Source organism: Salvia splendens, chromosome 11 (assembly GCF_004379255.2).
Source record: "Salvia splendens isolate huo1 chromosome 11, SspV2, whole genome shotgun sequence".
Classification (NCBI taxonomy): domain Eukaryota; kingdom Viridiplantae; phylum Streptophyta; class Magnoliopsida; order Lamiales; family Lamiaceae; genus Salvia; species Salvia splendens.
The window spans coordinates 10,412,534-10,430,853 of NC_056042.1; the positions used below are offsets into that span (position 1 = coordinate 10,412,534).

The 18,320-nt window shown below is 34.6% G+C and overlaps 2 protein-coding genes across 2 annotated transcripts in view; one reads left to right on the forward strand and one right to left on the reverse strand.

Moving 5' to 3' along the window:
- The window catches only part of LOC121755480 (40S ribosomal protein S9-2), a 458,258-nt gene that overhangs the window by 88,049 nt on the left and 351,889 nt on the right, over positions 1-18,320 (forward strand). The gene's annotated exons all lie outside the window — the stretch shown is intronic.
- On the reverse strand, positions 5,179-8,469 carry LOC121755473 (cyclin-D1-1-like). The gene is made up of 6 exons (XM_042150766.1): positions 8,060-8,469; positions 7,743-7,829; positions 6,822-6,920; positions 6,402-6,603; positions 6,196-6,326; positions 5,179-5,893 (listed from the first exon to the last, which is right to left on the reverse strand). The coding sequence occupies exons 1-6, from the start codon at positions 8,300-8,302 to the stop codon at positions 5,693-5,695; spliced, it is 963 nt and encodes a 320-aa protein (XP_042006700.1). The 5' UTR covers positions 8,303-8,469; the 3' UTR covers positions 5,179-5,692.

Consider the following 18,320-nt stretch of genomic DNA (forward strand, 5'->3'; position numbering starts at 1 on the left):
GCGTTACCTCCCAGCTTTGGGAACGTGCACAACGTGTTCCACGTGTCGCAGTTGCGCAAGTACGTGTTTTGACCCAAACATGTGATTCATCAGGAGGAAGTGATCCTAACCCCGACATGAGCTACGAGGAAAGGCCCGAAGCAATCCTAGATCGAAAGGTACAAGAGCTACGAAACAAGTCGATAGCGTCCGTGAAGGTGTTGTGGAAGCACCATGGTCCCGAGGAAGCTACGTGGGAGTTAGAAGTAAAATGAAAGAAAAGTTTCCCGAGCTGTTTGTGTGATACGTTTAAATTTCGGGACGAAATTTCTGTTAGAGGGGAAGGATGTAACATCCCAAACTTTTGTGACTTCTTTTTATGTAATTGAATTTTGGAATTTTGAAACGTTTGTTCTATGTGATTTAAGTGACCTTACGTGGAATGAATTATCGTGGTTAATGTGATTGATGAGCTGAGTTTTTATACTTTTCCAATGTGGGAAAATTAATTAAGGATCATGCATTCATCCTTTCTCGAGTCGATTCATTGAATATTCGGCCCTTCTAATTATTGAAATAATACTTCTTCTTGTGGATTTAATTAATTATTTTGGATACTTATCCAAATTAAATCCAAACAATGACCCCTAAGTTGTACTACATGAAAATTCGAACTCCATTTTATTTTTCCTTAGGAGTTTTCGAAAATTTCTTATAGGAGAAAGAATTAATTTCCTTTTGATTTAATTGGTGCTTTTTGACTCCCTTCCTTGAATTTAATCCAATTAAATCATGTGATAATGTTTTTTCTTCACCCAAAATAAATAGAGAGTTGGATGATATTTTTTCCTTGGCTATTTAGCCTAGCATTTTCGGCCCCCTCCAATAAAATTGGAGAATATTTTAATTGTTTCCTAATTTGTGGGATCCTTTTTTGATAAATAACTTGTTATTTTAACAAAGTAAAATCTGCAGAGATTATTGAAACGCCAAGCCACATATAAATAACCTTAGGGTTCTATAATGATATAGAAACTTCGTTGATTCTCTTGCTCCATAACTTATTGTATAAGATCGTGAGTAAATTTAAGAATTTATACATAGATCTTACACACTCACTCTATTTATTCAATAATTTTATTACTTAGTGCATATTTTATAAATATTAAATTGTTCATTAAATTACTTTGTTATAAAGTAAGTATAGCGATATAAGGAATTAATATCATTAATGGGTATACTGGTTATCTTAGATGATTGCAACATGTGGCACCCAACATATGACATATCTTTTATATGTATAACTAAAGATAAATTGATACATTATATTGAATTTATCTGATAAACCCTATAAATTTAGACTCATATTATAAAATTTAATATTTTGTTATATTTAATAGTGCATCAAATCATAATATAAGAGATAATTTGATGATAGAAGGTCATCGCACTCGACGTCCACATATGAATGTGACATATTCTTCAAGTGTAGTATTAATTAATATTTTCAAAACATATAATATTAGATCATTACGTTTTCATTCATGTAATTTCGACAATAGCATTAAATGACCATGTATGACCTTTCTTTACATATTTCTTCATAAGATATTCTATAAATAGAATGTTTGAAATCACAAGCTTCAAATTATATTCCAAAAGTTGAAAGAAATGAAATAAAATACAATGTACATGACAGATACAAATTAAAACGATATAAATTAATTAGTTTTTAGAATAAAAAGATAATTTAAATAAATTAATGAAAAAATAAGATTATAGTACTCTAAATTGTTTTGTGGATAAAAAAACGTGAAGGAGTTGAAGGGAGGGAAAAAATATACTCCCTTCGTCCCTCAAATTTTGTCACAGTTTGACGGGCACGGGTTTTAAGAAATGTAATGAAAAGTGGGTTGAAAAAGTTAGTGGAATGTGGGGTCCTGATAGGGCTCGTTACAAGCATGGTTTTATAGGGGGGTTTATTACACTAACTGAGTTGATAATGTGCGGAAGTGGTGAATTTAAGTGTGCAGGGGCTGGAAAAGTGCAGAAAGAGGCGGAGTGCATGGACGACTTGATCAACTTGGAAATAAAGCAAGAAATGACCAAATCCGAGGGCAAGCTAATCAGTTCCGAACAAGCAGAGAACCTGCCCAGCCAGCAAGTTGATCAAGTGAAGTTCAACACATGAGATGATGAGTCATAAGAGAGAGAAAAGAAGAAGCCACCTCGGGGCATTAATGTCAAGACAGGATGAGCTTAACCAAGGGATTTGAGCCAAAGCCATCCTATAAATAGTCGAGAGAAGACACATAAAGGAGTTCGGTTTTCTTTTGGGGAGGCCAGTATCATCTCAATCACTTCACAGTCCTTAGTTAAGCATGGAGCACGGGAGCTAGGAGTCATCGGAGCCGGTTTCTACTTCAACCTTCCTCTCTTCTTCTTCATCAAGGAAGAAGAGACTCAAATCTGCCAAAGAAGCCTTCATAGTTTGTTTTTCTTTAAGCCCCGAGGGGTCAAACAGTTGTTATTCAGTTTAAGTTCTTGATTTTTTGCAATTCAGTTGTTCTTTCTGTTTTTCTCTTAGCTGCTACTCCAATACTTTTGTTGTTGATCGATCGTCTGTCTGAAGTTTGGAATTCTGTTGTTTGGTTTACCGGGGATCGTTTATGAAATGGAGTTTTCAGTGCAACCTGTTTTGAATATGATGTTTTCTATTCTCGTTTTCTTTGCTAGTCTAGTTTTGTTCTGATATTGGAGTTAGTTCTGCATGATTCTATGATTTATGTTTAGATCTGATGTTTTGGATGGAGTATGCGATGCATGTCTGTTGGAATTTGGTGATTTCTGGGATAGATCTAGCTTAAACTGTCTTCGGCTAGATCGCATGGATCCGTGCTTTGATTTGTTTGTTTTGATGTCATATGCTCTGTTTTTCCTCTGCCATGTGTGTTTGATTTGTTGCTTAGCGAAGAAGAAGGTCATAGTTCGTTAGGAATGCAGTCACTGTCGCCTTTTCGTTTTGCAGCTTTTGGTAGTGCGCAAGTTTTCTTTCAGTGGTCCCCGTTTGTTTTATGCTTACATGTGTTTCTATCTGAGTTGATCAGTTTGGAGTTATTGTTGATTTCATGTTAGTAGTCTAGTTGATCAAGTTAGTTTACAATTTGAGTAATCTTAGTTTTAGTGAACCCACTAGTAGTGAAGCGTGGCAACAACCAACCCCACATGTCTCATACACAACTCAACCCGCCTCTGTCCCTTGGGATTCGACCCTTACTTCCATTTACTAGTTAATAGTATTTTTGGGTTAAGGTATTGAAGGCCCTTAGTCTCTAAGTTTGCATAACCAATGACCCGATAGTTGCCGACTTGATCAGTTTAACACCTGACTTGATTAGTTGCGTTGACTCCGCTTGCCTAAATTTGTTCTGCGAACTAGAGTGCTTTTGCAATCACTAGAGATCTAAGGAAGACCTTTTAGGTCCATTACCAAAAATGGTAAAAATGAAATGTGACAAATTTTATGGGATGAACGAAAATAGAAAAATGTGATAAAATTTCAGGGATGGAGGGAGTAATGTACTAGCAAAATTAATCTACAAATAATTTTATAATTTCAAATTAGATTTAATAAAGTTTAATTTAATTATCAGTATTTTCACTGTCCTTTTTTTTGTTTTTTTTACTTCATTAAACTTGTTTTCATATCTTTTGTTAAAACTATAAAAAAACATGATGTAAATATTTGTTTAAATTTCTGAAAATAAAACATTTAAAAAATATATAATTATTTTCTTTTTGCATTTTAGTTGAATATTAGATAATTAAATCTTCACTCATGTAATTTTGACAATAAGATCAAATGATCATATATTGATCTTTCTTTGCATATTTCTCCGTGTGTTATATTAAATAGTTGAAGAACATGAAATAAAATACAAGTACATACAAGATTCAAATTAAGAAATATATAATTAATTTTTGGAATAAAAGGACAATTTAAATTAGTTTATGAAAAAATAAGTTTACAAGAATTGTTTTATAAAAAAACGTTAAGTATTAAGTAAAGTGAAAAATATATAATTCTAGAAATATTAATCTTCAAATAAATTTATAGTAATATAATATATTATTATATTCTTTTCAAAATTAAATTTCATTTAATAATTATTAATTTAATTTTAATATTTTCACTATCTTTTTTATTTTATTCTTTTTTCTTTTAAATCATTTTCATATTTTTGGTTAAAACTATAAAAAAGCATGGTGAAAACTACTATTTGTTTAAATTTATGAAAATAAAATACTTTTATTAGAACAAAATTAAGCATTTTCTTTTTCATATTTAGTTGAAAGTATTATTATCAATTCCTTAATTAATATAAGGGGTTATAATGTAAATTTGAAGTACAATTAAATAGGTTACTTAATTAATTATTGCAAATGATGGAAAAGGACAAATATACCCCTAACATTGTATATATAATTTTTGTTAATTTATCACTACCCATATAGAATACACTACTCCATCCGTCTCACTTAAGATCATCCGTCTCACTTAAGATGACACATTTTTCTTTTTAGTTTGTCATAACTAAGATGACACATTTCTTTTTTTGGAACTTTCTCTCTCCAATTAATCTACCCAACCACTTTTTCTCACTCCTATTAAATTATTCATCTTTCATTTCTTTCTCTATTTTTATACTTACACCCACATTTTCTCTATCCTATTAAACAAATTAACTCTTAACTCCTAAAATCTCGTGCCGGCCAAGAAATGTGTCATCTTAGCCTGGACGGAGTAAATTAATTAATTATACACTTAATAATTCACCATTGCAAAGGATTTTAATTCAAGTTTTTTAGTGGATAAAACTGTACGTAAGAGATGACAGTCTAACAAGTAATAAACAAATTCAACTAAGAAAATTTTGTCACGGTCTATTTTACTACTCCCACCATCATCCAAGGAAGTTAGTCAGTTATTCCAATTTAGGTCCTGCAAAATTTATCACATTTTATTTTTATTATTTTTAGTAAAAATATTTATATTTCACTAATTCATTATCCCTCGTATATTATTAAATAAATAAAAACAAATGGGAATGCTACAAAATCCTTATTGTCAGTCAAATGCATTTGCACAATCTCAGAAAGACCATCATCCCCAATCTAATGTTACAAGAAAAAACTGAATAAACAAAATAAAACCTTTGTAAATTTATTAGTACAAACAAAGACACGTCGCTGTCCTGTGAAACAAAATTAATAGAAAGAAAATCCAAATATAAAAAAATGACAATTCCCACACGTACACACGTGGACTTTCTATTCACGCTGCATACTCATCACTAAAAAAATATGAAAAATGAATAAATATTCATAAATTAATGGAGCCTCTCAAACTAAATAGCTGCAGGCTGCAGCCTCACTCAAATTTCTGCTCTCTCGATTGATTTTTCACAGCCATTTTTGGTCCCACCAATCTCTATTAATTCAGTAATGCATGCCTCAATTGAATTGAATTGAATTCATTCATACCCCACTCCCCACTATAGTACTAAAACAGTTCCATAAACTGGAAATCCTGCAAACTTTGTCCATAATTAAACCTCACAATACTATTCAAACCTTTTATTGCTAATCACTCTTCAAATTAGAAAAAATACAAAGGAAATATTATTCTAGAACCCAGTCTCTTCTTTTTACTTTAATTATGCAACTCTTGATCATATTTAACCCTCTTAATCCGAGTCCCTTCATTTTCATCCATCCCACCACTGTTTCTGTTAAAAGATAAAGATGAAGAAGACAATGAATCAGTGCTTGCTCTGTATGTGACTGGAACCTCTGGGAATACCTTTGGTTGCTTCTTTGCCTTCATTTTCAATCGAATCATCATTATTTCATCCTGCATAATCAAGAATATATAACACCAATTAATTTCTATATATGGTACAAACTCCAGACTATAATCTGGACCATTAGAAAATGTCAATAGATGACAAAATAACAACAACAAAAAATCCCAACACAGTGTTAATACATCATCAACCGTTGATGCTGTATTGATATTTTTAATTGTTATTATTTTATCATTTATTGACATTTTCTAATGATTTAGATCATAGTTTTAAATTTGTACAGTATTTGAGTTTGCATTTGATTACATTTCTATATATATAAATATTATTTTCATAGTTAATTAATTACTTTATTGAGTCCATCACACCATGAGTCAGCTTGGTGAGCAGTGATGAGAGAGAAACTCGGCAAATCATTTGCTGCACACAGAATTGCTGTAGCAGCAATGCAAGATGGCCTACACTCAAGCAAGCTGGTCTCTGTTAATATAGAAAGAAGAAATTTAAACCTTGTTTCAGTTAGAAAATCAATCAGGTATTATTGGATACATATACCTTGAATTGTTGAGAAGATGATTTCTCTGGCCCTTGTAGTGAGGAAGTCACTATAAATTCGAGATGGATCAATCTTGTGCGCGAAAAGAGAGAGGTAACAAAATGGGGAGATGGATCCAAGTCTCCAATATAAGACTCTTAGAACAAGAAGCTCCATTCTTTGAACAGTTCTTGGTTCAAAAATATATTTTGCATCTTCAACCTAATATAATCAAATGATTTATTAAAATATCATACTATGATTTTGAAATAGTATTGGATTTTAGCTAAATTCGAATTCAATTTTAGTTAATTATGTGGTAATTAATTTGATGGCAAAATTAGATGAAAGTAAGATTTCAATAGTTGACAAACATATTTCTAAATTAATAAATAAAATTAAAGTTAGCTCAAGGTGAATAATTTACAATCAATATATACCTGAAAATCCAAAAGAGAAGGAACTAGACGTTCCTCCATTTTTGCAGCTAAAGACAAACATGCAACTGATAGTAGTTGCAGCGGCCATCCATTCATTTTCTGCCACAAAATTTAACACACAAAATATCAAAGATTAGATATAGTTATAAATAATTAATGAGACAAATGGGTCATCCTAGCTACCATCTAAGATTGCTCTTGTGTTTATTTAATTAATATTTACGAATTACGGTAATAAGCATCGTGCTAATAAAGTTCTTCACTTTTTCCCGTCATCATTTAGATTTATTATTATTAAATGAAATTGGCTTTGATAAGCAAAATCTATATAGCGTCAATTTCAATAATTGGACTTGGATACTTATAGTGGGGTGTTTACGTCAACTTAGTATTTAGTGAACAATTAAAATAATTCTCGTCATTAAATTGCTTTATTATGTATGCAGACTAATTATGCAACACCTTTATTCATTTATACCAAACATTGCATTATAGTATTAAATGATTTGTAAGTGGGTGGGTGGATGGATTATATTTATAGGCATACTTACAAAAATGTCCAACGATAAACATTACTCAATCCGTCCGTCATTAAATATCTCATTTTTCCTTTTTTATCAGTACACTAATAAATGTCTCATTTCATTATTACAAATAATTCTATATTCCACTAATATTTTATTATAAAAATCAATATATAATTAAGCTTCATATTCTACTGATTTTTCTACCTATTTACGTTATAAAATCAAATAATTTCTTAACACTCATCCAAATTGGGGCATTTTAAGGGAGGTAGTAGTATTATCAGTATTTATTGATACACCAATTAAAGGCGAACGTCTATTAATAAATGACTTTTTTGTAATTTACACGTCAAATGAAAAACAGTAAATACTTAAACGGTGACAGAATTGTTACCGGCAAGTGATGGCAGGAAACGAAACGATCAAAATAGTTGACGGAGAGATACGCCGTTAACGGCTGAAAACCGTAATATCGATGCACCTGCACAAAGCTTCGGTCAAAGTCAAACGACCAATACACAAAGCATATATCATAAATGCGCCAAAGAATTACTATTCCATCGTCTCACACCGGCGCATAATAGATACAGTTCTAAAATTGCGCCACCTCCATTTTCAATCAATTTAACAGTAAGGTGAAGCTACTCTATCCACCGGCGCACGGTAGCCGGAATCGCACACCTGAATCTGGAAAAAGGAAATAAAATATACCTTGAGAATCCATGCGATGAATTCCGATCTAATCGACGCTTCGATCGGCTGATCGACAGCGCGGAAGCTGCTGAGTCCGGCTAGATCCATCTCGTCTTCCAACAGTCCGGCGATAGACTCCACGGCGTCCGGCGGCCGAGAATCGAGATCCGATGAGTATTCCGGCGAGTAATCCCTGCCGCCGGGGGAGATAATACTACTGGAGGACTCGCCGCAGAGGAGGTCGGAGAAGCAGTCTGACATGGCGAAATCGACCTCCGAAGATGACTAGTCATTCTCCTCGAATCATATTTTATTGAAATTCAGGTTTGTGTCGCCGGATTTGCCGGATTTGCCGCCGGAAACGTTAGCGATTGGAGAGAAAAATAGTGGAGAGAGAGAGAGTGATGAGAGACTGTAGATTTTGGTCGCTTCACTTCTCTACATTTACTGCGGATATATAAATAGTTAAGATTTAAGACCAAGGTTATTTTTAATTTATTATACTCCCTCCGTCCCACAAAGATTGTCTCAGACACGGATTTTAAGAAATGTAATGAAAGTTGAGTTGAAAAATTAATTGATTATGGATCATACTTTTATATATTAGTTTTATAATAATATGTGAGTATGAATGAGTCATTGGAATATGAGATCCACTACTAAAAATGATAAAAGTGAAATATGACAAATTTTGTGGAACATGTAAAAAGAGAAAAATGGGACATTTTTGTGAGACAGGGAGTACTATTATGTTGATTTGACTTTATTCAAATGGCTTTTATGCGCATGAACAATAAATTAGTATAATCACCAATAATTTAGAAACTAGAACTATAAAAGAATTACGTATATTTCAATACCCATTCTTTTCTTCACTTTTTTTTGTGCCATAACTTACCATAGTTAACATTATAATACACCCTATTTCAAGTATCTTGAACTTGAAAACCGAGAATAGTAGTGTATGGTGAGCGTCACGCTGGTTTAAGACACGCTTTTATTTTTCCTATACATTTTGTTTGATTCTAATACATTAAAAATTATTATTGACACATTTAATTTTACAATTGATTTATTCATTTTCCCTATAATTTCAAATAAATGAATAAAACGACAAATCAAGTTCTGATTTTTATGAAAATTGTAAAATTAAAAGTGCCGGTAATAATTTTTAATGTATTAGAATCAAACTAAATGTATAAAACAAAACAAACGATGCTAAACGTGCCTTAAACGAGCGTAGTGCTCACATAAGGTATATATCATATCATTCCTCATAAAATGTGAATGTAATGGGTTAGTAGAGTATGAAATTTACTTACCATTTACCATTTATGATAAAAATGTGAAAGTGAATAATAAATTAATCATTTGATGAAAATGGCAAAATAGACAAAAAATTTGTGAATAATAAATGAACCATTTGATGAAAATGGCAAAATAGACAAAAATTTGAGCGCGTAGGGAGTTAGTTAAGCTTTAAGAACATACACTAATTTTTTACTAGTACTATTAATTTATTTTGTATATAAGTTGTTGATTCGACTGTATTTTTGTATGCTTATCAACAGACTGTTGAGCGAAGGGCACTTCTGCGCTAGAACAAAAAAAATTATAATCTCCAATAATTTAGAAACCACCATTCTTTTCTTCACTCTTTTGTGTTCCATTACTTACAATAATTAACATGATAATACACCCTATTTCAATTCATCTTGAACTTAAAAATTGAATAGTGAAATTAATGTATAATTAAATGTTTTGCATAATTCAACCTACAATTATAGTTGAAATTGAAGTGCAATTAAATATTATGCATAGATTAAACACCAAATAATTTCTAAAGTTGCAACTAACTGTATGTATAAATTAATCACTAAATTATACTGCCTGAAATTAATTCTGAAAGTTGGATCAATATGTCCGTTGAGATTAGATTAGTTTATAAAGTTGTTTAGACGTTGTTAGAGCTTGTTTAACTCTTTTCTCTCTCTCGATTCAAACTCATTCAGTGAATACAACCATTTTCGTTTATCGCAAATCACTTTCTTGATTAATTCTTGTTCCCGATTATACAACATTGCCATCCAATATTACAAAATTGGATTGATGGTAGAAATAAAAATAGGTGTTAATACTAAAATCAAACTTCTTTACCTCATTCTCTTTTGTTTTACTATGTCTTCACTTTAACTATTAATCATTTTTTTCAAAACGAGTGCTTAATAAAAAAGTATTTCGCTTATGATGGAACGGAGAGAATAGAGTAATATTTTTATGATTTTGTTAAATAACTCGACATTGATAGCTAGATTATTCACGTCGTTGATATTCTCTCATACACTCTCTCCTCAAGATACTATTTATACTACTTATATATGAATTATTTGGATTTTGTTAAATAACTCGCCATTGATTGATGTATTACACACTCACGCTATCAATCAAGATCACACACACGCTTGAAGAGAATTATAGAGTTTTCTTATAGAGAGAAAATCAAAAGCTTTTATTGAGATGAATCAAGTGACTACGTTGCATCTAACTAAGCAGCTGCTATTAACTATTTATACAAGGCAAGAACAAGAAAGAGTGAATAAGTCTTCACTCAAGAATTGGTTACAACCACTAAGTGTGACTTTAGCTCCAACGGCTAGTAGCCGTTATAAACTGCCTTTTGAATCTGACTTCTTGCTCGAGTGAGATGCATTCCACAATACTTTCTCATGCACTTGCATGCTTCTTTATTCATCAATTCATAACAATCTCCACCTTGATGATAAACGAAGCATCTGATCAACATGTCACCAACTGCAATCCCACAAGCCTGCAACAGTATCTGAACTTCTCCTTGCTTAGGGCCTTAGTTAACATATCAGCGAGGTTGTGAGCCGTGTCAATCTTCAATAGCTTCACTCTCCCACACTCCACTTCGTCCCTTATGAAATGCAATCTGACATCTATGTGTTTACTACGCTCGTGAAACATCTGATGTCTTGCAAGACACAATGCCCCATTGCTGTCACAATGTATGGGAACTCCTTTCTGTTGTATCTCAAACTCATTCACAAGGCCTAGTAGCCATTTGCCTTCCTTCACAGCTGAGGTCAGTGCAATATATTCAGCCTCCGTGGTTGATAAAGCCACCACATTCTGCAAACTTGACTTCCAACATATAGCAGCTCCATAAAGAGTGAAAATATAACCTGTTTGTGATCTCCTGGTATCAATGCTTGCGGCATAATCTGAGTCACAATACCCTTGCAAAGCCTCTTCCTCAGCTCCACCTTGATTGGTGAATAGAATACCCAGCTTACTTACACCTCCCAGATACCTTAAAGTCCACTTGAGAGCACTCCAGTGTTGTCTGCCATACGCTGTCATGTGTCTGCTTGTTGCACTTATTGCATGTACAATATCAGGCCTTGTGCATATCATTAGGTACATCAAACTCCCAACAATATTCGAGTATGGAATTGCCTCCATCTCCTTCCTTTCCTCATCAGTGTCAGCCTTTTGTTCTTTTGACAGCTTGAAGTGAATCCCAATTGGAGTAGCTGTGCTCTTCATGTTGCCTACTCTGAATTTCTTCAAGACTTTATCAATATACTCTGACTGGAACAGCCATAACTTGGTTCTGCCTTTGTCCCTGAGTATATCCATGCCAAGGATTCTCCTAGCAGATCCCAAATCCTTCATTTCAAACGTTGCCATCAACTGGCTCTTGACTCTCTTGATTTCATTCGGATCTGCCCCAGAAATAAGCATGTCGTCTACATATAGGAGAAGGTAGATAGGGGCCTTGTTTTTCTGCCTCTTGATGAAAACACAACTATCATACAAGGATCTGTCAAAACCCAACTTTGCCAAATTTTCACCAAACTTCAAATACCATTGGCGGCTGCTTTGTTTAAGACCATATATGCTTTTCTTGAGGAGACACACTTTCTCTTCAGATCCAGGGGCTTCAAAACCCTGTGGTTGTGCCATGTATATTGTTTCCTCAAGATCCCCGTTGAGAAAGGTTGTCTTTACATCTAATTGCTCCAGATCCCAACCTCTTCTTGCAGCTACTGCCATAAGAACCCTGATGGAGTTATGTTTCACAACTGGTGAATACACTTCATTGAAATCTACCCCCTCTTCTTGGTTGAACCCCTTTGCTACAAGCCTAGCTTTAAATCTCACTTTCTCAGTGGCTGCTGATTCTATTTTCTTTTTAAACACCCACTTACATCCAATGATTTTTCTAGACTTTACCTTCTCAACCAAGATCCAAGTCTTGTTGTTTATCAGAGACTCAAGCTCTTCTTTCATTGCTTGAACCCATTCATTCTTCTCAGGTCCACTGATAGCCTCATGAAAAGTGCTAGGCTCAGCATACTCCAGTTGCTCTGCCACATTTAGAGCATAGTACAACATCTCATAGTCCTCAAATCTTGCCGGTGGCTTACGATTGCTTCTTCTTGGCCTGTCCCGGCCTATCTGATACTCTGTTGGGGTGGTATCATGATGTTGCAGATCTTCTGACTCATCATCTAGCTCCCCTGTTACTCCATCGGTTTCAACATTTTCCTGACCCATTTCATCAGATGGTGCACTAAATACATCCATCTTGTCAGATCCATCATTCTCACTATCTTTGTTAAGAGCCTTCTGACTCAAAAGTGGCATTTCTTCTTCAATGAATACAACATCTCTGCTGACAATTATTTTCTGATTTTGAGGTTCAATACACCAGAGCCTATACCCCTTGACTCCCTTTTGATAGCCCAACATGATGCATCTCAAGGCTCTTGCACTTAGTTTGCCCTGTTTCATATGTGCAAAAGCCTTGCACCCAAAAGGCTTGAGCCTGGAGTAGTCAATCTTGGTCCCATACCATCTCACATCTGGTATAGAGCCTTTAATGGCTGAAGAGGGACACTTATTGATCAGATAAGCTGATGTGCTCACAGCCTCGGCCCAAAATTGCTTGCCTACACTAGATGATGACAGTAGGCATCTGACCCTTTCGAGGAGTGTGCGGTTCATTCTTTCTGCCACCCCATTTTGTTGGGGGTTGGCTGGAACAGTCCTATGCCTTGCAATCCCTTTCTCTTTGCAAAAGCCATCAAACTCATTTGACAAATACTCCAATCCATTGTCAGTTCTGAGTACCCGAGGATATGAACCTTTCTGATTTTTCATTTCTGTACACCAGGCCTTGAATGAGCTGAATGCCTCAGATTTCTCCTTCAATACAAACACCCACACTTTTCTAGAGTAGTCATCAATGATAGACATATAATATCTACCACCCCCTAGGCTCTTTACAGGTGAGGGACCCCATAGATCTGAGTGTACATAGTCTAGAGGTGAGGTAGAAGTATGAGATCCAGTTGGGAATGGCAACTTCTTTGACTTTCCCAACAAACAGTCTTCACACTTGGCCAATTTATTCTGAGTATCTGCTTGAATCATCCCTTTCTTGACCAATTCTTTCAAAGTTCCCTCTGCCGGATGACCAAGCTTCAAATGCCAGGTCCTGAGATCATTAGAGATAACAGCATGAGACTCTTCTTGAATGACAGTAGCTTCAAGATAATACAAGCTACCCCTTCTGTGTCCCACCAACTTGAGCTGCTGCTTCTTGAAAACTTTCATTTCTCCACCTTCAGACTGAAAACTATATCCCTTTTTCTCCAGGGTACCTAGAGATACCAGGTTTCGTTTGACCTCAGGAATATATCTAACTTCAGATAATATCTTCATTGATCCATCATTGAGTCTGAGCTTGATGCTCCCAACTCCCTTTATCCTACAGGCCTTATTGTTACCCAATAAAACTGATCCCTCACATTCTTTGAGATCATAAAACCATTCCACATGTGGACATATATGGAATGAGCAACCAGAATCCAATATCCATGATCCTCTATCAAATCTATCAGTGACATTCATTACCTCAGCAGCTTCTTCACCATCACTGCTGACAAGATTTGTGTGTGGCTTATTTTCTGAGGCCATCTTCTTTTTCCAGCCATAACAATCCTTTTTTATGTGGCCGGGCTTTTTGCACCAATGACAGGATCTAGTCTCCTTGACTCCAGAGACATTATTCTTGGATTCTTCAGGCTTCTTGTAGAACTTCTTCTTGTAGAACTTCTTCTTGTTCCACCTCTTAACATTGAGGGACTCTGGTTGAGGCTCACCTTTCTTGGCACTGATTTTCTGTAATTCCTTAGCCATGAGAGCAGAGTAAACTTCATTATAGGAGATGGCTTTATCTCTCCCATAAAGAATATCATCTCTCAATTGATCATGTGAATCAGGCAAGGCATTGAGCACCAAAATGGCCTTGTCTTCATCACTGATTTTTACATCTACCGCCTCAAGATCATCAATAGATTTACAGAAATCCTCAAGTTGCTCAACTATAGGTTTATCATCTGTAAAACTATACGAGTAAAGCCTTCTTTTCATATACAATCTATTGGCCAAGGACTTTGCCAAATAAACCTCATCAAGTTTCTTCAGAATACCTGATGCAGTAGTTTCCGCTTGAACTTCTCTCAATACCTTGTCTCCTAAACAAAGAATGACTGCGCTGTGAGCCTTCATCTGCATTTCATCCATCTTGGCTTGTGCTTTATCATCAAGCACCGGGACCTTGCCTTTTACCTCTGATTCAGCCGAAGTCAGAACTGCCGCAAGCCCTTGCTGCACAAGAACGGTTCTCATCTTCATCTTCCATAGCCCGTAGTCATTCTTCCCGGAGAACTTCTCTGCCTCAAGCCTTGCTGCCATCGTTTCCTTTCTTGATCGATCAATAGCATGTTCCCACAGACGGCGCCAATTGATGTATTACACACTCACGCTATCAATCAAGATCACACACACGCTTGAAGAGAATTATAGAGTTTTCTTATAGAGAGAAAATCAAAAGCTTTTATTGAGATGAATCAAGTGACTACGTTGCATCTAACTAAGCAGCTGCTATTAACTATTTATACAAGGCAAGAACAAGAAAGAGTGAATAAGTCTTCACTCAAGAATTGGTTACAACCACTAAGTGTGACTTTAGCTCCAACGGCTAGTAGCCGTTATAAACTGCCTTTTGAATCTGACTTCTTGCTCGAGTGAGATGCATTCCACAATACTTTCTCATGCACTTGCATGCTTCTTTATTCATCAATTCATAACATTGATATATGAATTATTTTTATATGTTTGGGATTGTTTTACTGTTTAGAATTTGTTACCGGCTCATTTGATTGCTCGTATAGTAATTGATAAGGCTCATTTCATGCATCGGTTTAAGGGTAAAATATACTCTACTTGATCGGTTTATCGCGCAAAGCAAGTGTTAAATGTGCAGGAATGCCGCTTGACCAAAGCAACAAGACCAAACTGATCAAGCGAGTACAATAGGCGAAAAAGGCCAGATTTCGGGGGAAGTTGATCAAGGGGAGTAATCAAGCAGTTAGGAGGGGACCACTGGATGCCAGAAGAAGGACACGCGAGGCTATGAGCTGGATGGTGCGCAGCATTCTGTTATCAAGGACAATGTTCTAGAAGGGGACACGTGCTGATATATGAGACGCAAGGACGGAGCTGAGTCACGAACTTGTTACTGAAAAGCGTCGTCGTTCTAGAATAAGAGCACGTAGCAATCAATGAGTCGTTCACTCTCAGCATCAGCGAATATTCCCTGCCAAGATCGTTATCCAGCTGGAGGTCGTGCCGAGCCTATAAATAGAGAATGTGCCACCACATGAAAGAGATCTGATCCTTTACTTTCCGCCTAGTTTAGCTTAGTTCTCTAGCTTATTTCAGTTCTCTAGAATAGCTTAGCTTAGCTTAGATAAAGTAATGTTTAGTTAGAAAGGGCGACTGAAGAAGCGCTGCAGAATACTTGTTATCTGTCGGCGTAGTCTTAAGCTTCCCGCCGAGGCTCTTCTCGGTTTTACTTGCTTTCGTAATTTCCAGAGTGTTAGCTTAGTTTAAAATTCACGCTGTACTGTTCTAGTTTAATCGAAGTTGTTTTCGTTTTCATCCTCGCATGTACTGCTTAGTTTCAGTTTCGTTATGATGCACTTGATCCAGTAGTTAAATTTACCTTGTTCAAATTAGCCAGTTTAATTCTGTCTAGAGTAAAATCAGTAGTTAAAAACTCTCAAGTTAAAGCGTGGCAGCAGCCAACCCCCTGTTCACTATTCACACACTTGATACACCAACTTCTTTGTGGGATCGACCCCGAACTTGCCGCTTTACTATTAAAGTAGTGCAAAATTGGGAGTTATAAATTACTTTGGTGGGTAAACGAGCGAAAGTGAGATCGGCTTGATCAAGTGGCAACGACATTTGCTAACTGATCCAACCGGTTCAGTTATCTTTCCATATAACTTGGTCTGAATTCGCGCTTGTCGTTCATAAAAACCTCGCCAGTAATATTAAACGAACTTGTACTGCACCAGTGAGTCGAACTCGACCAAATACTATGTGGTTTATTTACATATAAAGTTGGATATGTGACTCACTTTTATAATTCAACGTCTTTACAAGTAAAGTATATGAAATTTATTTGATATGTTTATTAAATTATAAGGTATGTATAAAGTTTGGCCACATTCATATTAATAGTGCCCTTTCCACCACCTAATGTAACAGGAGTAGTTGATATCTTAAAATCCTACAATGGAAAGTTGCCCCATCAAATAGGGACCCTATCCACATATATTTCTCATCATAAAATTCATACTCCCTCCATTCTAATTTGAGGGATTGATTTCTTTTTGACCGTTATTTTAAGAACATGATAATAAATAGTTAAATTCGAGAAAAAAGTAAAGTAAAAGAAAGAATAATGTAGAAGAGAACTTCATCTACATTATTTCCTCTCTTATTTTACTTTTTTTCCACTTTAACTATTTATTACTATATTATTTTTCTCAAATATGTGCTTAAAAACAGTCAATCACTTGATAAAAGGGAGTACAAAATATACTCATACCAGCTGTTAATATTATGGCTAGTACCTATTTTGTCACATATCATTTAATTAATAATCAATTATCTCTGCCTCGTATAATATATTGTAGGATCTTACATCATATCAAACGAAATAATGATCTCAGACCTTGCTTAAATAATATAAAGTGCAAAACAGTGCCTCAAATAATATATTGCAGGCTCCTACATAGTTTGAGGCATCTTTCTCATTATAGATAAACCATTATTTCCTACTTAAACTTATAACTAGAGAGTATATACAAAAGTAATATTTGAGATCTTGTTCAATATATATGGATCACATGTATATGAACTAAACCAAATAAGACAAGTACAAATTTTCAGCCTTGAATTAACTCTGCTACTTTGATTTTCTGCTTTGGCGCAATACAGCATTGTTTTAACTCTCAACCTCATGCAGAAAGTGTCAACGGAACCCCTATCTTCAATATCTCCAACAAAGAAAAATACACAAATTGCTTACTCAGTTTGCTAGTATTTGACTGCATCTCCAAGCTACAGCACTATATCATGTTTATCACAGTGATCACGACGACAACGACAACGACGACAACGTCAAATTGTTGACTACTATTTGATATAATTGCAACATCCACAATTTTTTGAAAAATAACATTAATTGATAGTAGTATGTGGATTTTCCTAGATATACTCCATTTATAATTTGCCAGTAATTTTTTTAAGTTACTTAATTTTAAGAAGGAAAAAAACACTAGAATTAACAATGTTAAATCTATTCCACAAGTGATGGCCTAAAAGAAACCATCATTTTCCATAATTTTAGTTTTCATTTACAAAAAGATGGGATCAAAAATCAAAATAGCTTCTGAGTCAACGAGAACTGAACTTTCCAAAGCGACAATTCAAGATGTAGTAGAAAATGAAGAAAATAAAATGATACTATTATGATTTATGATATGACTGTTTAATACCTAACTTAGTATGGCCTGTGATACAAATAGTAAAGATTTATCTAAAATTGATAATGACCTTTGCCTTACTGAAATGGAAATTCCAATTTCAACATATATAAACACGTCTAAAGAATAAGATAAGGAGTTAAGTTGAAATTACTCTTAGTTAATTTCTATGGAAAAAAGTTGAGTTACATATGCATGATATATAAAATTTTATTCCACTCGAATATACCTTTTCTAACATGTGTAAGTACCGCCCTAATATATACATAGTTTAGCTGGTAAATAATTTTTCTTTAATCAATAAATCAGATTTGAGTAAGTCATCATGGAAAAAAAATTCACTA